General features: G+C 38.7%; 1 protein-coding gene across 4 annotated transcripts in view; it reads right to left on the reverse strand.

Annotated features, from left to right (window-relative positions):
- Window positions 1-25,913, reverse strand: part of LOC124126461 (1-phosphatidylinositol 3-phosphate 5-kinase-like) — a 124,995-nt gene that overhangs the window by 23,686 nt on the left and 75,396 nt on the right. For 2 of the 4 annotated variants that reach the window (XM_048382645.1, XM_048382647.1), the window contains 8 exons: window positions 22,230-22,332; window positions 21,948-22,044; window positions 20,252-20,323; window positions 18,562-18,664; window positions 18,262-18,357; window positions 17,627-17,698; window positions 16,972-17,045; window positions 9,486-9,587 (listed from right to left, as the gene is read on the reverse strand). In XM_048382645.1, coding sequence (XP_048238602.1) covers window positions 9,486-9,587; window positions 16,972-17,045; window positions 17,627-17,698; window positions 18,262-18,357; window positions 18,562-18,664; window positions 20,252-20,323; window positions 21,948-22,044; window positions 22,230-22,332 — 719 coding nt within the window. The other 2 variants (XM_048382648.1, XM_048382646.1) reach the window with 2 other exon arrangements.

The raw sequence follows: 25,913 nt of genomic DNA on the forward strand, positions 1-25,913 counted from the left end.
CTCTAATTGAACTTGTTGTTGCGGCGGGGGTGACGTTTTCTCTTCTCCGTTCTTATAAAAGAACCATACAACCGCTATACCAGCAACTCCTACTAGTGCCCATGTTTTAATCGGATTAATATTTGAATTATTTATTAATTTTGCTTTGCGCGCCAGCCCACCCTTTCTTCCTGCGGCTATTTTTAAAGGATTCTTTGTCACTCTAGGTTGTTTTTTTGTTTTCTCATTCACATGTGGTGCATTCACATTCACTGGTAGTGGTTCCTCATTCACTTGTTGTTGTGTGTTCACAATCTGTTGTTCCTCGTTCACAATCTGTGGTGTCACCTGTTGTGATTGTGTCTCCATTTATATCATTAAGTGGGCATGTATGTTTAAATTGACAATACCTAGCCGTTATTAAAGCTGTGGTGAACGGAGCTAAGAACATTCCGTATCTATGATAAAACTCACAGCTCACTGCGCTTATAGCGTGTTCGATGAATGGGTCTTTCTCGAGAGATTCGCATAAATACAGGCGATGTTCTGCCGGGATGGGGAGAAACGTACTAGCTACGGCTGTGTATAGTTGTAATATAGAAGACCCTATCGTTTTAGTCATGGTAGCTCCCAGTCTAGACTCGTAACGAGCGTACAGTTTTTTAATCTCTTCGTCGGTCATGTTATCAATTTTTTCTATGGTATAATTTTCTCCCAAATATTGGGAACATTTTCCACCGGCTACCAAAGCGGCAAGTCTTTCTCTATGTTTATCTAAAGATTTATCTAAAGATTTATCAGCATGTTGATCTGCATCAGATTCTTTGAGCATTTGTTCGATGAGTTCATCGCATTCCATAATGTAATACCTAAGGAGATATTTAACATAATATAATATGACATATCCAATACAACCCGTAATAATGAACTGTTGTGAAAGAATGAGGATTTCGAACCACATTTTATGTAATATTAACCACTAATGTTCAATTTGCTACATTTTTGCTACATTTTTGCTATAATTTGCTACATTTTTGCTACAATTTTGCTACAATTTGCTAAGCAATTGCATAAGCAGCTGGTTGATCGGTTTTTAATACGAGTTTACAGTGCTTCGTTGCCGCTAACACTTTTCTGACTTTGTCTCGTTCGCCCTTGGTATAAATGACATCATTTTCGCGTAAACATTCCTCGAATGAATCTCGATCTTTGCAATGAAAAAGCGCTACCCATTTGGTCTGCTCTCTGAGATCTTTCAGGACAGAGTTGTATTTTTGAGTAAGTACCCAAACGCTATGTTGAGTATGCCGACCGGAGAATGCTAAATACGAAAGCATATCTTTCTTTTTTGTGAGTTCTTTACTCGCGCTGCAATCGTCTATTACGAAAAGGGTTGATTCTCCTTTGTATCTTTCGTGACATACTCGGAGGCAGTCTTGTAAACGATCGCCCGGATCGACTCTGTGTACCCCGTCGTCATTCATTACCCAATCTCTCGATAGGTAGGTTTTATTAACGTTTATAGTCGGGCACAGAATAATGATATGATCGAAAACGTCCCGATAATGACTTTCTAAAATATCTAGAATAAAAGCTGTTTTTCCACAGCCCGTTTGCCCGCATATGATAGCGCAGTGCGGATCTTTAGGTAAAAGATTATCAATAGATTGCTTGCACGAATCTCCCATTCTGTATATTAAGTTGCGCATCCATAATCACGTACAAATATATGTTTAATTTACCAGCCGCTTCCTGGAGCTTCGTTATCTGTATGGTGGCACCCTCGCTAGCATTTTCTATTCTCCTCCCACTGCCGTGTAGTTGGTCATCGTCCGTTGTTCGCATGTCGAGCCATAGCGCGTACTTCATGGTGAGGTATTCACCCATCGATACACTCCCGAGAGACAGATCTTTCACGACGGCGTTAACTTCCGGGGAACGTTTTATAGAAGGAAGTTTTTTAATCTCATCCCACTGGTGATATGCTAGCATTCCTTGGCTATATAGTTGATTAGGAACGCCCTCGATAGTCAATTCTACTTTTGTAATCTTGGGATTGTAGAACTTCTCGGTATTTCTTTTAAACGCATCGGAGGGGTCCTCGAACAACATTAAAATACCCTTCAACGACCTCGTGGGAACGTTTAGATTGATATTCCACATCGTATCTTTTTTATCCCTCGTGATCTTTCGGTGTCGAAGCACGCGATCGTACAAAATGGCTAAACTTCCCGTATACTGGTTACGAATTTGTCTGGCTAATTCGGGATCCGTTATCATATCGTACTCCAGCGATATATTGTCAATGGAATAGCTAGCATCTTCATTAGCAGACCTGATTACTCTACCATAGTCATTAAAAGTGAGTTCGTATTCTAACCTATCGCCTAGGGATGCTTGATAAAAGGGCATGTGGGAATCTAGTAATTCAAAGTCTAAGGGAACATAGAATCTGTTACCTAATGCGTCGGCAACGGCCTTATCTTTTTCGTTGGTATCAACGCCATTTTCAGCACCCACGCGCAGTCTCAATGTGTTCTTATTACAAATACCTTGGTACTGTAAGTTTTCCCGCTCTTTATCCGTTCTCCAGAGATCCATGTAGCAATAGTATACATCGCTATCGTCGATACTCAAAACCTCATTACCGCTAATTTTAATGGCGATTTTCTTAACGATAGCACGACCTATGTTCTGAACGGGCTCCCTGTTAACGTCTGTAGAAGTCAAACTAATCGTAAATGCTAGTCGGACAGTTCCCGGAACTAACACATCGTGTGCGCCGAGATTAGGAAAGCGAACCAGAAGCATTTGATTCTGATCTATGGTACTAGGGTTATTAGTTATAGTTACAGACTGACGAATTGCTTTGACCCCTAATGGATCTCGAAGTCTACGTTGTGGGTTTAACTTGCGTCCGTATTGCGAAGACATTGTTTATATTGAAATTATGTACCCTATGTTTAATATAAAAATGGCTAATTTTGATATTAATGACTTTGATCTAAGTACCTTTGATGATCCGAATCCAATCAAAGAGGGTACTGATGAAACCAGGTTTAGTAGTCTTAACAATGAACTTTTACAATCGTCCGTCAATGATTATTACGATGCATTAAAAGATGATAAAAATTATGTTATCCCAATAGGCCGTGACTATTCAAAGTTTACGATAGATAGTAAAGGAATATTGCGACTGTGTGACTCTCCTCATATTGATCTTATGCATTATAGTACTCGTAAGCCCCTAGCCTTGTCTACTATAGCTGGTAAACATAGCCGCGAGTTTGTTCGTGATAAATTAGGTTTTGTAGAATACGGACGAGCAAAACTTTCCGCGAAGACTACTAAGGTTCTTCGAACCATGCGTGATGAACTCGTTAATACAGATAATTTGGAAGCAGCCTCTAACGTGGCCTCGAACGGACTCGGAGAAATCTTAGATACCTATTACGATAATTCCACGTTACAGGTATCGGAGTTTAGTATTAGGGAATTACGAGGTCTTGACAAGGCAATGCGAACAATGCGGGGAGAACTCATCAATAATATAGCCAAGATATCCGAAATCGACAAGCATATAGCTCAAGAGAAAACAAAACTTGAACAGGCGGGCGATGAGTTCAGTAGACGCCGCGTTGCTGAAAGATTGCGTAACTTAGAAGACGAAAGATTGGCCCGCATCGAAGCTGCTTCCAATAATAGAAAGGCACTTCGTTCACAAATCAGTCGTATTCGAGAAACTATCGATCAAGTCCTCAACGATGATACTACACTGGCCGATAAAATTAAAACATTGTTCAGAGAACAGGGAATAACCATTGTCAGTATTTTAACCGCGTTGGGATTTATTATATCGACTTTGACTCTCTCGTTAACAGGTGTCAGTACAGGTGGCGGATCACCGCCCAACGATAAAAATGGTATAAAAGAGTGGATAAAAAAGCATTTAAAAGCATTAGGCTCAGCACTGGGAAAGCTCGCTGAGAAAGCCGCGGCCGCACTTCCCGATATAATAGGGAGTGTTGTTTCCTGGCTATTGAATTTATTAGCTAAGACCACCACTTGGCTTAGTCAAAACTTGTGGGGGCTGATCGTAGCAATTGCAGGGCTGTTGTACGTATTCGCTAAGAACTATTTATCCACCAAATCAGTTCGCTAACCAAATCATGAGTAAACCAACTGAGACTCCACCCACTACAAGCGCTGTTTTTTCATCGATATGTTGTTGATTTTTAGCCTCAATATGCGGTGGTACTTGTGCGTGTGCATTAGTAGATGGTTGTGCATTAGTAGAAGTTTTAGCGATAGTTGGTGTTTGCGGCTTGACTATTCCCTTTTCGCCCGTGATCGTTTGCGTTATTAATTCAACGTTAATATCTGAATTTATACCTGGTTTTTGTTGATCGGTAGCGATAACAATTTTATTATTATAGCCTATCACTTGACCGATCTTAAGTTCCATATTACTCGGAGACATGTATAGTCCCGGCGCATAAACGAAGTCCACTTTGGATTGAGCGTACTGTAATGCATCTTGAAAACGCTTTATAGACGATGGTATGTCAACTGGTGAATTAATGGCGTCCTCCACGTTTGCGACAAACTGTTTTTGTGCATCGAGCGCCGTCCCAGAACCGATAATGGACGTTCGTGTTTGCGATTGTGCACCGAGAATTGCCCATACATAAGTTCTTATCGATTCATTAAATCTTACAACTCCTGGGTTAGTAAAATTATTTTCCGTTTTATCATTAAGAAATTCATTCCAAGCGTTTGCGGTATCGTTCATTTGTATAAATTTTGTAACAATATAAGCCAAACCACCCTTAAAACTCATAAGAGAACCTCTCCAATCGTTACTCGAAAGTTCCCAGCCATGATTAAGCTTATGCAATCTTACAAAAAGATTGTCTATCTGTAAGAATTTAAATGGATCGAATGGTTGATGAGTTTTTTTAACTAAATCATCGCTGACTTCTTTAACAGTTCTTTGTCCGCTGTACGGAACACCTAGACCATGGTTTGCTCCTTTAATGCGCCAATCTTTACTCGTAGAAACATTAAATTCCTGACAAATAGGCTCATACGCGGACCTATCATAATTATTATTTGTGGAATTCCACGCTCGATCCTGCGGTAATGGAGCACTAATTTCTTTAAGTATACGTCTAATCTGATAATACACGTGAAATAATAAAACAGACTTATTTAGCATAAATCCTGGGGCATTAACAGATACGCCACATCCCGTTGTGGCACACCATATGGCAAAGTTTAACTGATTCTGCCAAAATTGCATCGGATTGTGAAACCAATCGTGCACCATTTTATCGCTAGTTGCCGTGACCCTGTACTTTTCAAAGATATCGGGGAATTTAACGAAAAATTCAGCACCAGAGGCAGTTACTATAATCGATTGATTAGTAATGTATCTCGATTTCATATTTAAGTTATGATATAGTATCATTGTATATTTAATATGTATGTTACACTCCCGGGAATAACAAATGGTCAGTCTATTGAACTGCTTCATACTATCGATAACTCGGATGGACAACTCGAAGTAGCTCTATGCGATGTAACGTATTACCCACTGTGGACCAATATAAGTGCTGCGAAAGATAATAATAAGATACATATAATAGGTGAAAACAATGGTATTGACAGAGCCATTACTACTATACCTGATGGGTATTACAGCGTATGCTCACTCAATGATGAAATTTTTAAGCCTAATGGAATGAGTCTAACACAAAATGAGTCGAATGGGACAGTGAAAATCGACTCTGGAGAAAACACTGTAATTCTTATCCCATACTTAGAAGTTACACTTGGATTTCATCATAGAATAGGAATTATAAATTCTAACAAACCACGACAGGGAATTAAATTACCCGATTTAGTTCCCTATAAAGAGTTGTTCATCCATCTTGATCAAATCAGCACGACAAATAATATTCAACTAGAAAGTCCTTCAACTCTGCTCAGAAGTGTTCCAGTGAAAAATGAAAAATATAATAGCGGTAGAACGGAATCTTTCTCGTCACTACAATATAAAAAATTAAAGCGGGGAATTATTTTAGACCTCAAAATTTCTGTATTAGATGTAAAACACCAACCAGTACATATAGGATACTTAAGTGTAACACTCCATATTATATAATGGTTAATTCCATATTTAAGTTATGATATAGTATCATTGTATATTTGATATGTATGTTACACTCCTGGGAATAACAAATGGTCAGTCTATTCAACTGCTTCGTACTATTGATAACTCGGATGGACAACTCGAAGTCGCTCTATGCGATGTAACGTATTACCCACTGTGGACCAATATAAGTGCTGTGAGAGGTAATAATAAGATATGGATATTAGATGAACAAAATATTATTGAAAAATTCATTATTATACCTGATGGGTATTACAGCGTATGCTCACTCAAAGATGAAATTTTTAAGTCTAATGGAATTAGTCTAACACAAAATGAGTCCAATGGAATGTTGAAATTCGACACTGGAGAAAAAGGTGTACGGATTGTAGGGAACTTATCAGCTACACTTGGATTTACAAGCGGAATTTTATCAATATTCAAGGCAACATTTGATGGAGAGACATTGTCCGATTTAGTTCCCTATAAAGAGTTGTGTATCCATCTTGATCAAATCAGTACGACAAATAATATTCAACTAGAAAGTCCTTCAACTTTGCTCAGAAGTGTTCCAGTGAAAAATGAAAAATATAATAGCGGTAGAACGGAATCTTTCTCGTCACTACAATATAAAAAATTAAAGCGGGGAATTATTTCAGACCTCAAAATTTCTGTATTAGATGTAAAACACCAACCAGTACATATAGGATACTTAAGTGTAACACTCCATATTAAAAATAATGGTTGATGCATCAGGCCCTGGAACAGTAAGACAATGTAATACAATTGCGCTTTCCGATCTCGGAGACACGGAAGGATTCGGTAAACCCGGCACCGATGGTAAGTTATACGCTTTACACTTACACGATAATGTATACAAGCGGAAAGAAGTCACATTCACGGGTAATCTAGGAGATTTAAGCGATGTCGATGTTAGTAGACTCCTTAAAAACACTTCGTACAATATTACTCGCAACGACGATAATAAATGGACTATGGTTGAAGCAAACATCGAGTGGCTACTGAATATCGTCATTACCCCACCTTATGTGATGATGGGTAAGGGACATAATTTAACTAAGATAATAAATAGTGGCATCGTAATCGCGGCTTATATCCCATCAAAACGAAAAAGTGTGTTAGTTACCCCCCTGCCAGAAAACCAAGGTCATATGATATATAGTCGTCCGGCCTTAAAAAATGTTACTTTAAATTTGGTTACTGAATTCGAAGATATTAAAGATAACTTGAATGCAATACCTAATCTTTCTACGCTTATTATTGAAGTCTTGTTCGGAGATGCACCGGAAGATGCCTTCGATATATTACCAGGTCTATCGATTAAATGGCAAAAGAAACACCAACGTCAATGTTGCAGTATTATTCATATCGGAGCATCGCCCGTTGCAACCCTCGAGGGGGTCCAAATTATTAAAAGTGACAGTATTTCTCTTTCTAAGATATTCTTGCCGTATAATATACATTTGATAAGATTGATGTATAGTCTCAAAACATTAAAGCAAGACCAATTAAAGACTATTATATGATCGCAATATACACTATGAGTTTATATCCGGCGCTCGGTGAAGCATTTTAAAAGATGGAAACTGTTGATGGATTTCGATTACATCAAATAAGCGACATAAAACATCGAATAGGGAAGGATAGGGAGTTGAGACTTGGATTGTATAAAAAGTATCGCAGAGCCGTGAATGCTCTGGACGGAGTTCACACCGTGCTTTTAGTATCTGGCATGGGACTCGGTGTAGCGGGTATCGGTTTACTATCAACTATAATCGCCGCGCCTATCGTGCTCGGCATGGAAATAACAGCTGGAGTCTCGGGACTGGCAGGAATAGCGATAAAATTCATTTCTCGTAGGTTACAAAAGAAAGCATTAAAACACGATAGTATTCGGGTACTCGCCGAAGCAAAGTTGAACAGCATTGAGGATCATATTTCGACAGCAATGGCCGATTGTAAGATATCCGAGGATGAGTTTCGTTTAGTGCTGTCGGAACTCACCAAATACAATAAAATGAAGCAGGAGATTCGATCAAAATCTCGTAAGACCAGTGGTATTAGCGAAGACGAGAAAAAAAAGTTCATAGAAGAGGGGAGGCAACAAGCGCGTCAATTATTCCGTGCCAAAACCAAAGAACTGGTTGGAGATTAAAAATAGATTGCTTACTATCGTGTGATTACATTTAGACAAATGCTAACATAAATATATAATAATGGAGAAAGCTATTCAATGGAAAGAATTACCACAAGGTTTTTATTATATCAGTGATGCCAAACCAACCAAATACGGTTATCAATTGTTTCTTATCAATTTACAAAAAGAGTGTAGTTATATAGTCTGGTCTCCTAGTAAAATGAACGAAGAACTTAATAAAAATGTTGAATATCGCTTTATCGATAAAAATAATAAAGAATATTTTTATTACCATTTAGACTCATCTAAAGCAATGATTGGCCCCAGGTATTGGTGAGCTAGGGTCAATTTAACTTAATCTCATGACTATCGTTGAATCGCATAATCATTTTGGCATAAAAAATTCCATCTGTAGTAGCAGTATAGGTATATAAATCCGGCTCCAGTGGAAGTGGTCCAGAACCCCTATTACCTATACTACTTATAGACAAGGAGTGACACCTGCCATCTTAGTCCTTATTCAAGATTTCGCACTCGGTTTGAATCACAGCTCGATATCGCATGAAATATGAATGTTTCAACCTTATGGCCCTTGCTAAACAAACCATAGGCTACACAATCATATTTATCTGTGGTCACCTTACCTCTTATTTATTTTAAAACAACCATCAAATCTCAACCCTAAGCTTCGCCGTCACGGTAAACAAGGAAAAGGTGGTCGGAAATTCCGATACTACACGGGCTTGAACTCGGCCAATGTTTCTGACTGGCTAAAATAAAAAATAGTGGATCTAAATATTAGCATACAGTGAAGGGAGGGAAATTCAAAAGTGTCAATGGTAGCGCCGTAATTTCCATCCACTTTTTTCTTGTTTGCCTCAGCGGCGAAGCTTAGACTGGACATTTTATGGTTGTTTTAAAATAAATAAGAGCTAAGGTGACTGCAGATGAACACGATTGTGTAGCCTATGGTTTGTTTAGCAGGTGCCAATAGGTTGAAATAAGTGACATTCTTATTTCATGTGATATCGAGCTGTGATTCGAACCGAGTGCGAAATCTTGAATAAGGACCAAGATGGCGGGTGTCACTCCTTGTCTACATGAACATATAGAGGGGAGTGATTTTTTTCGATACGAATATATTATGCTATACACGCTATCATCAAGTCCCTGTGGACAAATGTCAGTACTCACGCAGTTCAATGTGAGGGCTGATGGTCTGTTTGCTGTTGATCTTGGACTTGTCCACCTCACTGACCGTACTGGATGTCAGAACTGAGTAGTTGTCAGGGTCCTCTGGAAATACAAACCAAACAACAGGCATACTAGATGCAGTGCAAACACTCTTAGACATAATCTATAGATACCATATATTAACACAACACAAGATGACACTGCTGTCAAAATATTACAATCTGAAAACTGTTACTACTTCAGAAATTCTACTAACTTTGTGCACTATTTGTTAGGACAAGTATGTTTCCTAATTCAACTAAATGTCACATAACCTACTTGCAGCGTCTCGATGGATGATTGTTCTTACATGTCCCCATCATGAGTGATCAATCATAACCATACCAAAAATATGAACACTAAAAATACACGCTAAATGATCTGGCATGTTGAATCTTTTGTTCATAGAGAATTTTAGTTACCTTAATAATTCTCAATTAGACATGTCAATGGCAGCTCAAATATTTACAAAACATTGTATCTATTTGATTGTGTTTATTGATTGTGTTTCACTTTTATTTGACTAAAATATGAAATCTTTCCTGTTCATATTGATCACTCTGCTACAGAAAATACCTGTTCATAAATCATATTATTCTTTTGTCAATTTCCAAACATGAGACCAATGGTTTTTTTGATTGACATGCTACACTGATTACAATATAACTGATGTATAACACATACCTAGGAAGAAGCAGGTCAACATCATGCATATACAGAGTTCAGGTTTTCCAACATTACATGCCAGTAAAGGGATCTACATTCCACGGTCCCATGTCGCCCAAGCCCTAGACACTGTCATTAATATCATGTGAAACTGTGTAATTAGGCTGATCTCTACCAGGAAGATTGATATGCATAATAATACATAAACAAAGTGGTGTTTGAGGGTCATGAACCAAATCAGCTCGGACTGCCAAATAGACAGAGCCGAGTCCTCCTTCAACATGGAGAATGAACCCAAGGTAAATACTGTGGGGAAACAATGAAATGTCCATAACCTCAGCCAAACCAATATCACCGAGCAATATGGCCAAGTTGTTGTGTGAGATGTAACAGACTGAAGGTGTGACCACCCACTACCAGGGTAGGACACACCAGACACTGAAGGTGTGAGCACCCACTACCAGGGTAGGACACACCAGACACTGAAGGTGTGAGCACCCACTACCAGGGTAGGACACACTAGACACTGAAGGTGTGACCACCCACTACCAGGGTAGGACACACTAGACACTGAAGGTGTGACCACCCACTACCAGGGTAGGACACACTAGACACTGAAGGTGTGACCACCCACTACCAGGGTAGGACACGCTAGACACTGAAGGTATGCCCCACTACCAGGGTAGGACACACTAGACACTGAAGGTGTGACCACCCACTACCAGGGTAGGACACACTAGACACTGAAGGTGTGACCACCCACTACCAGGGTAGGACACACCAGACACTGAAGGTGTGAGCACCCACTACCAGGGTAGGACACACTAGACACTAAAGGTGTGACCACCCACTACCAGGGTAGGACACACCAGAGGCTGAAGGTGTGGAGGATCGAGTTGTGCGATCTCCCGATCACTTCACACATGATTTCGCCGAAATTAATGTTAACATTATTGAATCATTAGCTGATAATGTTTTTGAGATGGGGAAGACATCATGTCATTGGAAAACATAGGTTTATTAAAAATGTAAGTAAATTGAGCCTTGCTTTACCGTGCACTATAACCGAGTTAGCGCTATATTGAAGAGCACAATAGCGAGGGAACACTGTAATTGCTGCATTGACTTGTATAAGCAATGTTTGTTTTACAGACAACATTCGTCCAATTACATGGACAGGTAAGATTAACATAATGCAAGTTTAACAAGGTGGAATCATCACCAGTGATTGTGTTGATTCGCCGCTGATTGCGTACAGCCAGTTGTCAGTGACACGTCACTAATTAGTGATAGATGGACTTGTCGGTGGTCAGATATCAGTTCGCTATATACAGTCCGTTAGTTCACTGTAGACAGTTCTTTATGTATGTAAATTTTATATGAAAATATATGGGAGATAAATTGGGGATTTTTTAACAGTTTGTTATATCCGTTTGTTTGCTCTATCCATGTTCCTTATATCCGTGTTCTACTGTATTAATGCATCATACTTGGCATATTAATGTATCATACAAGGTGTATGAATGTAACATGCTTGGTGTATTAATGTAACAGACTTGGTGTATTAAAGTATCATACTTGTTGTATTAATGTAACATACTTCATGTATTAATGTAACATAATTTGGTGTATTAATGTAACATACTCGGTGCATTAATGTAACATGCTTGGTGTATTAATGTAACAGACTTGGTGTATTAAAGTATCATACTTGTTGTATTAATGTAACATACTTCATGTATTAATGTAACATAATTTGGTGTATTAATGTAACATACTCGGTGCATTAATGTAACATACTTGGTGTATTAATGTAACATACTCGGTGCATTAATGTAACATACTTGGTGTATTAATGTAACATACTCGGTGCATTAATGTAACATACTTGGTGTATTAATGTAACATACTTCATGTATTAATGTAACATAATTTGGTGTATTAATGTAACATACTCGGTGCATTAATGTAACATACTTGGTGCATTAATGTAACATACTTGGTGTATTAATGTAACATACTTGGTGTATATATGTATCATACTTGGTGTATATTTGTATCATACTTGATGTATATATGTATCATACTTCATGTATTAATGTAACATACTTGGTGTATTAATGTAACATACTTGGTGTATTAATGTAACATACTTGGTGTATAAATGTATCATACTTGGTGTATATATGTATCATACTTGGTGTATATATGTATCATACTTGGTGTATTAATGTAACATACTTGGTGTATTAATGTAACATACTTGGTGTATATATGTATCATACTTGGTGTATATATGTATCATACTTGGTGTATATTTGTATCATACTTGGTGTATATATGTATCATACTTCATGTATTAATGTAACATACTTGGTGTATGAATGTAACATACTTGGTGTATAAATGTATCATACTTGGTGTATATATGTATCATACTTGGTGTATATATGTATCATACTTGGTGTATATATGTATCATACTTCATGTATCAATGTAACATACTTGGTGTATTAATGTAACACACTTGGTGTATTAATGTAACATACTTGGTGTATATATGTATCATACTTGGTGTTTATATGTATCATACTTCATGTATTAATGTATCATACTTTGTGTATTAATGCATCACACTAGGTGTATTAATGTAACATACTTGGTGTATTAATGTATCATACTTGGCATATTAATGTATCATACAAGGTGTATTAATGTATCATACTTGGTGTATTCATGTATCATACAAGGTGTATTCATGTATCATACTTGGTGTATTAAATCATCATTCCTGTATTAATGTAACATACTTCATGTATCAATGTATCATACTTGGTGCATTAATGTTACATACTTTGTGTATTAATGTATCATACTTGGTGTATTAAATCATTATACCTGTATTAATGTAACATACTTCATGTATCAATGTAGCATACTTGGTGCATTAATGTAACACACTTTGTGTATTAATGTATCATACTTGGTGTATTAAATCATCATACCTGTATTAATGTAACATACTTCATGTATCAATGTATCATACTTGGTGCATTAATGTTACATACTTCGTGTATAAATGTATCATACTTGGTGTATTAAATCATCATACCTGTATTAATGTAACATACTTCATGTATCAATGTATCATACTTGGTGCATTAATGTTACATACTTGGTGTATTAATGTATCATACTTGGTGTATTAATGTATCATACCTGTATCAATGCAACATACTTCGTGCATTAATGTTACATACTTGGTGCATTAATGTTACATACTTCGTGTATTAATGTATCATACTTGGTGTATTAATGTATCATACCTGTATTAATGTTACATACTTCGTGTTTTAATGTATCATACTTGGTGCATTAATGTTACATACTTTGTGTATTAATGTAACAGACTTGGTGTATTAAATCATCATACTTGTATTAATGTAACATACTTAATGTATTAATGTAACATACTTGCTGCATCATACTTGGTGTATTAAATCATCATACTTGTATTAATGTAACATACTTCATGTATTAATGTAACATACTTGGTGCATTAATGTTACATACTTCGTGTATTAATGTAACAGACTTGGTGTATTAAATCATCATACTTGTATTAATGTAACATACTTCATGTATTAATGTATCATACTTGCTGCATCATACTTGGTGTATTAAATCATCATACTTGTATTAATGTAACATACTTCATGTATTAATGTAACATACTTGGTGCATTAATGTTACATACTTCGTGTATTAATGTAACAGACTTGGTGTATTAAATCATCATACTTGTATTAATTCATCATACTTGTATTAATGTAACATACTTGGTGCATTAATGTTACATACTTTGTGTATTAATGTAACAGACTTGGTGTATTAAATCATCATACTTGTATTAATGTAACATACTTCATGTATTAATGTAACATACTTGCTGCATCAAACTTGGTGTATTAATTCATCATACTTGTATTAATGTAACATACTTGGTGCATTAATGTTACATACTTTGTGTATTAATGTAACAGACTTGGTGTATTAAATCATCATACTTGTAATAATGTAACATACTTCATGTATTAATGTAACTAACTTGGTGCATTAATGTTACATACTTCGTGTATTAATGTAACAGACTTGGTGTATTAAATCATCATACTTGTATTAATGTAACATACTTCATGTATTAATGTAACATACTTGGTGTATCAACGCATTATACTTGGTGTGCTAATGTAACATATTAAACAGTTTCAACATATCATTGATAGTGTGCTAATGTGGTATATTAAACAGTTTCAATGTGGCATACTTGGTGTGAAAGGATGGTGTCATAATTTTAATTACTTGGGGTCATGTAGTGAATGAATGGTCAGTGATTTAAGACAAAGTGATTGGTTCAAAGTTTGAATTGAATTGTTTGAATATCTGGTCTCAATACAAATTCCCAGAAATGTCGGTGATTCTTGTGGAATATTATCGTGCTCAGGCCAATAATGTATAGGATCAATGTTAGTAACAATAACTTGATGTTTCATCATTACATCGTTAACACTCACACAAATTCAACCAATGTTTCAAATACCACAAGGATGTAAATACAGGCATCAGTTTTATTATTAATTTCAATATCAAATTGATAAAATTGTAATGTCAATTTCTTTTAAAAAGATTCTTAAAATAGAGTTGGAAAGAAACTGTGTGCCACAGGTCCACAACATATTACACACAACACAATCATAGCAAGTGATGAACCATGCAACATACAGCATTACCTTAGTAACATGTAAACAAGTGCCCATCACAAGCAACACAAACTGTTAATGACATACTCTGAGGAAGAACACAAGCAAGGGAAAATTATAGCTATGTGCTTCTGATTCAAAACAAGGAATTTACAGCACCTAAACCAGACAAAACCATTGAATGGTACCAGGTTATCATGGTGAGAGGAAACTAACATTGGAGCAATGACAGTTTTCTAGGGGAAAACAAAAGTCAAGTCAATAATCACAGCCAGAAAGTTTGACAGTGTGTTGATAATACACATGACAGTAATTTCATTCAAGGAAACTATGAGAGAATGGAAAGAAACTTTCTGCCAATAAAAGATCTTACATGTAAGGAAACTGGTTCCTATCAGAAACACACTTTTCATTTCACTGTCATCTCATGCAAATACCTTCATTGCTATCTCCATCAAATTTAGGGATGTATTTGACCGCATCAATAAATTCATTTTTTCTTGATATACAAGGACTTTGTTCTTTAGATGTTCCTCGGAAAAAAGATAAAACCCCACTTCCTGCACGCTTGCCTGAAGAAATTCCACATAAATTGTTCATGAAAAACAGTACTCATGTGAGGATATCAGGGGCCAACTTGCATCAGGGGGAAATCTTGGTAACATGAATCAAACATGAGGGCACAGGGCACAGAACTAGTACTTAAAACATCCCTACAGACATATCTTCATGCTGTTCATGTTCAACATTCACATTACCTCTACAACAAGTGGCTGTGTGCCTTTCTAAAATTTACAATAACTAAAATAAATTTCATCTGCTATTATGCCAAAAAGATGAAAGTATCTAGTTGTCAGGCATGTACTGTAGGTGACTGGCTTCAGTGTGACAAAGTGGGAAACCTGCCTTGGGAATACGCTTTCAGTTCTGTATTTCAAGACTTCTCCATCTGGCAGCCATACAGACAAACATTACATCGAGTGGACTATATGTTGCTAATAACATTGTCAAATGTTATGAAAAAACCTTAAAGGTTCCAAAAATAGGTTATCGATTGCATACAAGTGATGTGAGGTGCAATTGGCTTTAATGTTGCGATCAAGATTATTGCACTTGCATAGTGATGTATGTTTGTGTTTTTGCATGTGTCTGTCTGTGTAATTGTATTAGTCCGGACTAATGCCAAATACATAGTGCCCGCCCTTTGAGATACCATGCTGTGGTTTAACATGTAACTCTAAGCAGACCAGTCCTTATTTTATCTCCTTAAGGCCAAGCACCTGCCAGGGCAACAACAAGTACCATCCTTTCAACATTTTTGGTATGTGATGTCTGGGAATCGAACCACCAACCTTCCGCTCACCGGACATTCCGCTCCACCAGACCACAAAAACAGTCGATTGCATACAAGTACTTAGAATTGAGAAATGAAATAAAAACTCAAATACATGTAATCTGAATTTAAATGATGTACACCTTTTTTACGGAATGACATGACCAAGAAAAGGACTTACACATTTTGACATTCATCCACATATCACCAGACAGTATTCCAGAAATGAAGCGCCTGGCAATGTTGTGAATGCACAACTGGAGCACTGATATTATTGTGTGTGAATGTTGCAGTTCTGTTTCTGTATGACATCCTTTCAATGCTACTGATACACCTGTGTTGCTTATTGATGCATTTTTGTATTTCAAGTTCATTTTCTACTGTGTGTATGCAACTGATAACCAAGAGTGGTAACTATGTTATTGTGCATTAGTCATCATTATTTCATTTGATATATCTTTTACTGTATGGTGGCCCGACATTTCCCTTACAGTCTAAACATCATTGGAAAACAACATCTGGGATCAAAGATCCATAAACCTATCCTAAATGTACAAAATAGGGATGTTTATGATGATGATGTTCCAGATGACAACATCATGGCAATACAGGTGTCACATGACTCGGTACATTACTCCAGTAGACAATAACCACAAAGCATGGAAGACTGACTAGCAGCGCCACTTACCAGATTCTAGCACCGACTCCACGGCTCCACCACCCACATCACCAGACTTGGAGCCACCCTTGCTGGAGGACAAACTGGAAGCAAGGAGCCAGGGAGTGAGTGAATGCTGCATACCAGTTAGACACATTACAGAACTAGTTTCAGTCATCAACAGTGTCCATGACACTTTGTAAACAGCTGTACACATCCCTCATAGCAGCATTGCCACTTCATCCCTTGCTGGTACACCAGTCACATGATATACTATTTAATGACAAAATTCAAGATAACTCCATAATTACTGTATAAGTCATTAATGTTCGCATTTCTTTCTGACTATGCAGGCATTCCTTCTGACTTTTATATGTCAAAGCTTCAGTCAACTTCAGTGTATGCATTACCAGATCATTCTTTACATGAATCTGAATACTTTTGCCAGGGCTCCAGTAAAACAATTCCTAATCAGACACTTTGTAGCCGACTCTTAAGACCTACAGCAGGTACCCGGGTAGGGTCGGGTAATAGGGGGTCTGGTACCTGGGTAGTAAATTTGGACTTGTTCCAGCCCTAGCCCACAGACCAAATTTTGTTAGATTCCATCAAGTCCTCCAAATGAAGCACATCCTGGGTTTACTACTGACTGGTCTGGCTGGTGCTGTATTGTGGCTTTACCTACCTGCTGACCTGCTCCTTGGCAGAACCACAACAACACTGGTACTCTCTCAGTCGGACATGGTAGTCTCCACAACTGGGGGAGCAACCACATTGCATCAACACATCAGCATATACATCAAAACAACACACAACAAATCCATCATAAAAGTCTTAAAATTTCATCTCAGTGAACAGTAAACTTGAAATGTTTCCATGTTCAGATGGCCACGCTGATGATGTCAACATATTAACCTATCAACACAAGCCTATGTACCCCATGCTGGTTCATCACACCATATCCCCGACAGGGTGCATAACACCACATACCTCCAGGGACCAGTTGACAAGGAATTTATCTTAACGGCACAATCTTTTACCTTTTATCTAAAATGTCTTCATCTCTGGGGCTTGCTAACCATTTCACATACATCTTGAATGCTAGCAGATGATATAAACAGTAAATGACCTTACACTACAATCAGATATGCTCAGTAAGTTCGCTAAACTGCATTTGATAGGTGTTCAGTTCTGAGATAATATTATCATATCATCAAAATATTGTAAGAAGTTTGGCATTTCCAATCAGTTTCTTTGAAATTTGTACCCTATCTGTCAGCAGTATGGGTGAGTTTTAGCTAATGCTGCCTACAGACCAACCTTAGAGCATATGCTATGACAGAGCTGGGTTCATAGTCGTACACAACGACTGGGATCTTCTCACAGGGCGGCAGCAGGTAGTGCTCAGCTGGGTCACTGCAGGTACACACACAGGACATGCATCAGTTCAGAGTAACATGTACGACTCATCTTTCTGTTGGTGATTGTTTAATTCATGACATTATGTATTCCAGCTGTGAGGTTGCAACTATCTCTTTGCACCTATGACACTCCCACCATGGATCCAAATCTTATGATTATGTGCTCTATGTTACAACAATGTGCTGTGTCTTGACTTACAAGGGCATGGTGATAGGGGTGAAGCCAGGTGCTGACCACAAGCTGGACATAAGCGTCCTCCTGACCATTCCCTTCTTGTCCTGCCGGGCGTCCACACCATCTTCTGTCAAGAACATCACATCATGTGTAAAAACACCTCACCATAACATCACACCTCCACACCATCTTCTGTCAAGACTAACACCTCCACACCATCTTCTGTCAAGACTAACACCTCCACACCATCTTCTGTCAAGACTAACACCTCCACACCATCTTCTGTCAAGACTAACACCTCCACACCATCTTCTGTCAAGACTAACACCTCCACACCATCTTCTGTCAAGACAAATACCTCCACACCATCTTCTGTCAAGACTAACACCTCCACACCATCTTCTGTCAAGACTAACACCTCCACACCATCTTCTGTCAAGACCAATACCTCCACACCATCTTCTGTCAAGACTAACACCTCCACACCATCTTCTGTCAAGACTAACACCTCCACACCAACTTCTGTCAAGACTAACACCTCCACACCAACTTCTGTCAAGACTAACACCTCCACACCATCTTCTGTCAAGACTAACACCTCCACACCAACTTCTGTCAAGACTAACACCTCCACACCATCTTCTGTCAAGACTAACATCTCCACACCATCTTCTGTCAAGACTAACACCTCCACACCATCTTCTGTCAAGACTAACACCTCCACACCATCTTCTGTCAAGACCAATACCTCCACACCATCATCTGTCAAGACTAACACCTCCACACCAACTTCTGTCAAGACTAACACCTCCACACCAACTTCTGTCAAGACTAACACCTCCACACCATCTTCTGTCAAGACCAATACCTCCACACCATCATCTGTCAAGACTAACACCTCCACACCAACTTCTGTCAAGACTAACACCTCCACACCATCTTCTGTCAAGACTAACACCTCCACACCAACTTCTGTCAAGACTAACACCTCCACACCATCTTCTGTCAAGACCAATACCTCCACACCATCATCTGTCAAGACTAACACCTCCACACCAACTTCTGTCAAGACTAACACCTCCACACCAACTTCTGTCAAGACTAACACCTCCACACCATCTTCTGTCAAGACCAATACCTCCACACCATCATCTGTCAAGACTAACACCTCCACACCAACTTCTGTCAAGACTAACACCTCCACACCATCTTCTGTCAAGACCAATACCTCCACACCATCTTCTGTCAAGACCAACACCTCAGATGTTGAAAAATGTCTCTACAACTACACACCTCCACACCATCTACTGTCAAGACCAACACCTCAGATGTTGAAACACCTCACTACAACCACACACCTCCACACCATTATCATCAACAGAAACACAAGACTCTCATTCCATTTGTTATGTTAACATTTCTGTATGTTCAGTGATGCAAAATTAGAAAAATACAACCTCAATGGTGTATACACAAAAAACTTTTTAATAGGAGTTGTAAATTACAAAGAATTACTTTTCAACAATATGATATTTTATCTATCTTGCATTTTTGGGGAAAACTATCACACTGATTTTGCAGGAAATGAAAAGGTTGATTTACAGTTGATATAGAGTGCAATCTGAGGACAATGCTTTGCAGGGACTGGTTGTCTGATACAAGTATGGGCATTGGCAAGTGATGCATGAGTATGTGCTCTACACAGACAAGCTACCTTCCCTCAAGGCCTCCAGATTGTTAGATGACCCCCCTCGCTCCTGCACCTGGGGGGACAGGGAGGATGGACCTGCAGCACACACAAACAAAAACAATCCACTTAAAACAGGTGCTCGGCACAAACAAATCTGCAGTCTTTGCAAGTTTTAAAAGGATTGGACATTAAAATCATTCCTTAGCATATGGCCTCCATGGAGACATCAGGTCAGAAGTACCCATGTTTGTCACAAGAGCCAACCAACAATAATCAGTCAGTTACATGTAGGACCTGTTTGATTGTGTGCCATTGCGTCACATTGGTGTGCCATTACCACAGGTTTGTCTGGCCCAGACTGCAGCATAAACACATGGATCTAAACTATGGTCACAGTTGCATGATGTAACCAGTTCAAATCATACAAAAATGGAACATTTTCAGGAGGAATTAAAAACCTGAACAATTTTGTATGAATAAGTACTGTAGCATAAACACAAATGGCAGCACCTTTTATTCACGAATTATGCATAGTGCATGACGTCCTCAATCACTGAGCATGAGCAAAAATCACTGCACTGTCTTCTACAGGGGAGTCTTTCTACTATAAGGGAGTCTGTCTACTGCAGGGCAGACTGTCTTCTACAGGGGAAATTGTCTACTAAGAGGGAGTCTTTCTCCTCTTAGGGAGTGTCTACTACATGGGGAGTCTGTCTTCTACAGTGCACTCTGTCTTCTTCAGGGGAGTATGTCTTCTACAGGGGAGTCTGTCTTCTACAAGGGAGTCTGTCTTCTACAGGGGAGTCTGTCTACTATATGGGAGTCTGTCTTCTACATGGGGAGTATGTCTTCTACAGGGGAGTCTGTCTTCTTCAGGGGAGTATGTCTTCTACAGGGGAGTCTGTCTTCTACAGGGGAGTCTGTCTACTACAAGGGAGTCTTTCTACTACAGGTGAGTCTGTCTACTACAGGTGAGTCTGTCTTCTACAGGTGAGTCTGTCTTCTACAGGTGAGTCTGTCTTCTACAGGGGTTTCTGTCTTCTACAGATTGTCTACTTCAGTGGAGTCTGTCTACTACAAGAGAGTCTTTCTACTACAGGTGAGTCTGTCTACTACAGGTGAGTCTGTCTTCTACAGATTGTCTACTACAGTGGAGTCTGTCTACTACAAGGGGGTCTTTCTACTACAGGTGAGTCTGTCTTCTACAGATTGTCTTCTACAGGTGAGTCTGTCTTTTACAGGGGAGTCTTTCTACTACAGATAATCAACTATACTAGAAAGGCTGCACGGGAATCACCCACGTTGAGACGCCAAACGCTAACACCATATTCGTGCGTGCGTGATTCCCGTGCACCCTTTCGAGTTGAGTTGATTGGTTCAACTGTGTCATATGGCCCTGTGATGCAGATGTAGCATTATGCAGATGGCTTTTTCAATGAATGCTACAGGGGAGTCTGTCTACTATATGGGAGTCTGTCTTCTACAGGGGAGCCTGTCTTCTACAAGGCAGACTGTCTACTACTGGGGAGTCTGTCTTCTACAGGGCAGTCTGTCTTCTACAGCGGAATCTCTACTACAGGGGAGTCTTTCTACTATACGGAAGTCTGTCTTCTACAGGGGAGTCTGTCTTCTACAGGGGAGTCTGTCTTCTACAGGGGAGCCTGTCTTCTACAAGGCAGACTGTCTACTACAGGGAAATATCTCCATGGCTTCAACTTACCTCCACTATCACCCTCTGGTACATCAATGTTGGGGGAGTCAGTTTCCTTCCTGCTGTGTAACAACTTCTCTTCATATCGCGGGGAAGATCGGTCAAGCTGAAAGTAAAACAATGATGAAGTGATACTAACTGCATTTCAGTCTGCTTCCTTGATTCCACTCAAGGTCAGCATGAAGTGCTATGTCTTCTCCAGAATTGCCTGGACAGTGAAAGGTATTAACTGTTCTGCAAATCTACATTTTACCACTCATTATGTTACTGCTCTCATCTTTCCCCTCTTACCTCATCAGCAGACACAGACAAGTTGTCCTTGTCCCGGTCCTTCTTGGAGCCACTAGCCTGCAGCTTATACTTCTTCTGCTGGAGTGTCAGGAATTCCTGAATTCTGCACAATAACCAATATGTAGTGAAACATCCAACTTAAAGACAAAACGTAACCTGGGTATCTATCATTTTTACTCAACATGTTCAGAAAAAAACTTCATTTTCAGATTTGTCTTTTTAATCAATCAAAACTGTGATATTGGTGGCAACAATATTGATGTATAAACTGTGATGTTGGTGGCAGTATGGGTGTCTATATAATGTGATGTTGGTGGCAGTATTAGTGAATATATACTGTGATGTTGGTGGCAGTATTAGCGTATATATACTGTGATGTTGGTGGCAGTACACATGTATATATACTGTGATGTTGGATGCAGTATTGGTGTCTATATACTGTGATGTTGGTGGCAGTATGGGTGTCTATATACTGTGATGTTGGTGGCAGTATGGGTGTCTATATACTGTGATGTTGGTGGCAGTATGGGTGTCTATATACTGTGATGTTGGTGGCAGTATAAGTGTATATATACTGTGATGTTGGTGGCAGTATTAGTGTATATATACTGCGATGTTGGTGGCAGTACTGATGTATGCACTGTGATCTTGGTGGCAGTACACATGTATATATACTGTGATGTTGGATGCAGTATGGGTGTCTATATACTGTGATGTTGGTGGCAGTATGGGTGTCTATATACTGTGATGTTGGTGGCAGTATTAGTGAATATATACTGTGATGTTGGTGGCAGTATGGGTGTCTATATACTGTGATGTTAGTGCAGTATAAGCGTATATATACTGTGATGTCGGTGGCAGTATTAGTGTATATATACTGTGATATTGGTGGCAGTATTGGTGTCTATACTGTGATGTTGGTGGCAGTATGGGTGTCTATATACTGTGATGTTTGTACAGTATAAGTGTATATATACTGTGATCTTTGTACAGTATTAGTGTATATATACTGTGATGTTGGATGCAGTATGGGTGTCTATATACTGTGATGTTGGTGGCAGTATGGGTGTCTATATACTGTGATGTTGGTGGCAGTATTAGTGTATATATACTGTGATGTTGGTGGCAGTATGGGTGTCTATATACTGTGATGTTGGTGGCAGTATGGGTGTCTATATACTGTGATCTTAGTGGCAGTACACATGTATATATACTGTGATGTTGGATGCAGTATGGGTGTTTATATACTGTGATGTTGGTGGCAGTATGGGTGTCTATACTGTGATGTTGGTGGCAGTATGGGTGTCTATATACTGTGATGTTTGTACAGTATAAGTGTATATATACTGTGATGTTGGTGGCAGTATAAGTGTATATATACTGGGATCTTGGTGGCAGTACACATGTATGTATATACTGTGATGTTGGATGCAGTATGGGTGTCTATATACTGTGATCTTGGTGGCAGTATGGGTGTCTATATACTTTGATGTTGGTGGCAGTATAAGTGTATATATACTGGGATCTTGGTGGCAGTACACATGTATGTATATACTGTGATGTTGGATGCAGTATGGGTGTCTATATACTGTGATGTTGGTGGCAGTATGGGTGTCTATATACTGTGATCTTGGTGGCAGTATGGGTGTCTATATACTGTGATCTTGGTGGCAGTATGGGTGTCTATATACTGTGATCTTAGTGGCAGTACACATGTATATATACTGTGATGTTGGATGCAGTATGGGTGGCTATATACTGTGATGTTGGTGGCAGTATGGGTGTCTATACTGTGATGTTGGTGGCAGTATTGGTGTCTATATACTGTGATGTTTGTACAGTATAAGTGTATATATACTGGGATCTTGGTGGCAGTACACATGTATGTATATACTGTGATATTGGATGCAGCATGGGTGTCTATATACTGGGATGTTGGTGGCAGTATGGGTGTCTATATACTGTGATGTTGGTGGCAGTATTAGTGTATATATACTGTGATGTGGTGGCAGTATGGGTGTTTATATACTGTGATGTTGGTGGCAGTATGGGTGTCTATATACTGTGATGTTGGATGCAGTATGGGTGTCTATATACTGTGATGTTGGTGGCAGTATGGGTGTCTATATAATGTGATATTGGTGCAGTATAAGTGTCTATATACTGTGATGTTGGTGGCAGTATTAGTGTATATATACTGTGATGTTGGTGGCAGTATGGGTGTCTATATACTGTGATGTTTGTGCAGTATAAGCGTATATATACTGTGATGTCGGTGGCAGTATTAGTGTATATATACTGTGATATTGGTGGCAGTATTGGTGTCTATACTGTGATGTTGGTGGCAGTATGGGTGTCTATATACTGTGATGTTGGATGCAGTATGGGTGTCTATATACTGTGATGTTGGTGGCAGTATGGGTGTCTATATAATGTGATATTGGTGCAGTATAAGTGTCTATATACTGTGATGTTGGTGGCAATATTAGTGTATATATACTGTGATATTGGTGGCAGTATGGGTGTCTATACTGTGATGTTGGTGGCAGTATGGGTGTCTATATACTGTGATGTTTGTACAGTATAAGTGTATATATACTGTGATGTTTGTACAGTATTAGTGTATATATACTGTGATGTTGGATGCAGCATGGGTGTCTATATACTGGGATGTTGGTGGCAGTATGGGTGTCTATATACTGTGATGTTGGTGGCAGTATTAGTATATATATATACTGTGATGTTGGTGGCAGTATGGGTGTCTATATACTGTGATGTTGGTGGCAGTATTAGTGTATATATACTGTGATGTTGGTGGCAGTATGGGTGTCTATATACTGTGATGTTGGTGCAGTATAAGTGTATATATACTGTGATGTTGGTGGCAGTATTAGTGTATATATACTGTGATATTGGTGGCAGTATAGGTGTCTATACTGTGATGTTGGTGGCAGTATGGGTGTCTATATAATGTGATATTGGTGCAGTATAAGTGTCTATATACTGTGATGTTGGTGGCAATATTAGTGTATATATACTGTGATATTGGTGGCAGTATGGGTGTCTATATACTGTGAAGTTGGTGGCAGTATGGGTGTCTATATACTGTGATGTTGGTGGCAGTATTAGTGTATATATACTGTGATGTTGGTGGCAGTATTAGTGTATATATACTGTGATGTTGGATGCAGTATGGGTGTCTATATACTGTCATGTTGGTGGCAGTATGGGTGTCTATATAATGTGATATTGGTGCAGTATAAGTGTCTATATACTGTGATGTTGGTGGCAATATTAGTGTATATATACTGTGATATTGGTGGCAGTATGGGTGTCTATATACTGTGAAGTTGGTGGCAGTATTGGTGTCTATATATTGTGATGTTGGTGGCAGTATTAGTGTATATATACTGGGATCTTGGTGACAGTACACATGTATATATACTGTGATGTTGGATGCAGTATGGGTGTCTATATACTGTGATGTTGGATGCAGTATGGGTGTCTATATAATGTGATATTGGTGCAGTATAAGTGTATATATACTGTGATGTTGGTGGCAGTATGGGTGTCTATATACTGTGATGTTGGTGGCAGTATGGGTGTCTATATACTGTGATGTTGGATGCAGTATGGGTGGCTATATACTGTGATGTTGGATGCAGTATGGGTGTCTATATACTG

The sequence above is a fragment of the Haliotis rufescens genome, unplaced genomic scaffold (assembly GCF_023055435.1).
Source record: "Haliotis rufescens isolate VD_foot unplaced genomic scaffold, xgHalRufe1.0.p SCAF_4, whole genome shotgun sequence".
NCBI classification, from domain to species: Eukaryota; Metazoa; Mollusca; class Gastropoda; order Lepetellida; family Haliotidae; genus Haliotis; species Haliotis rufescens.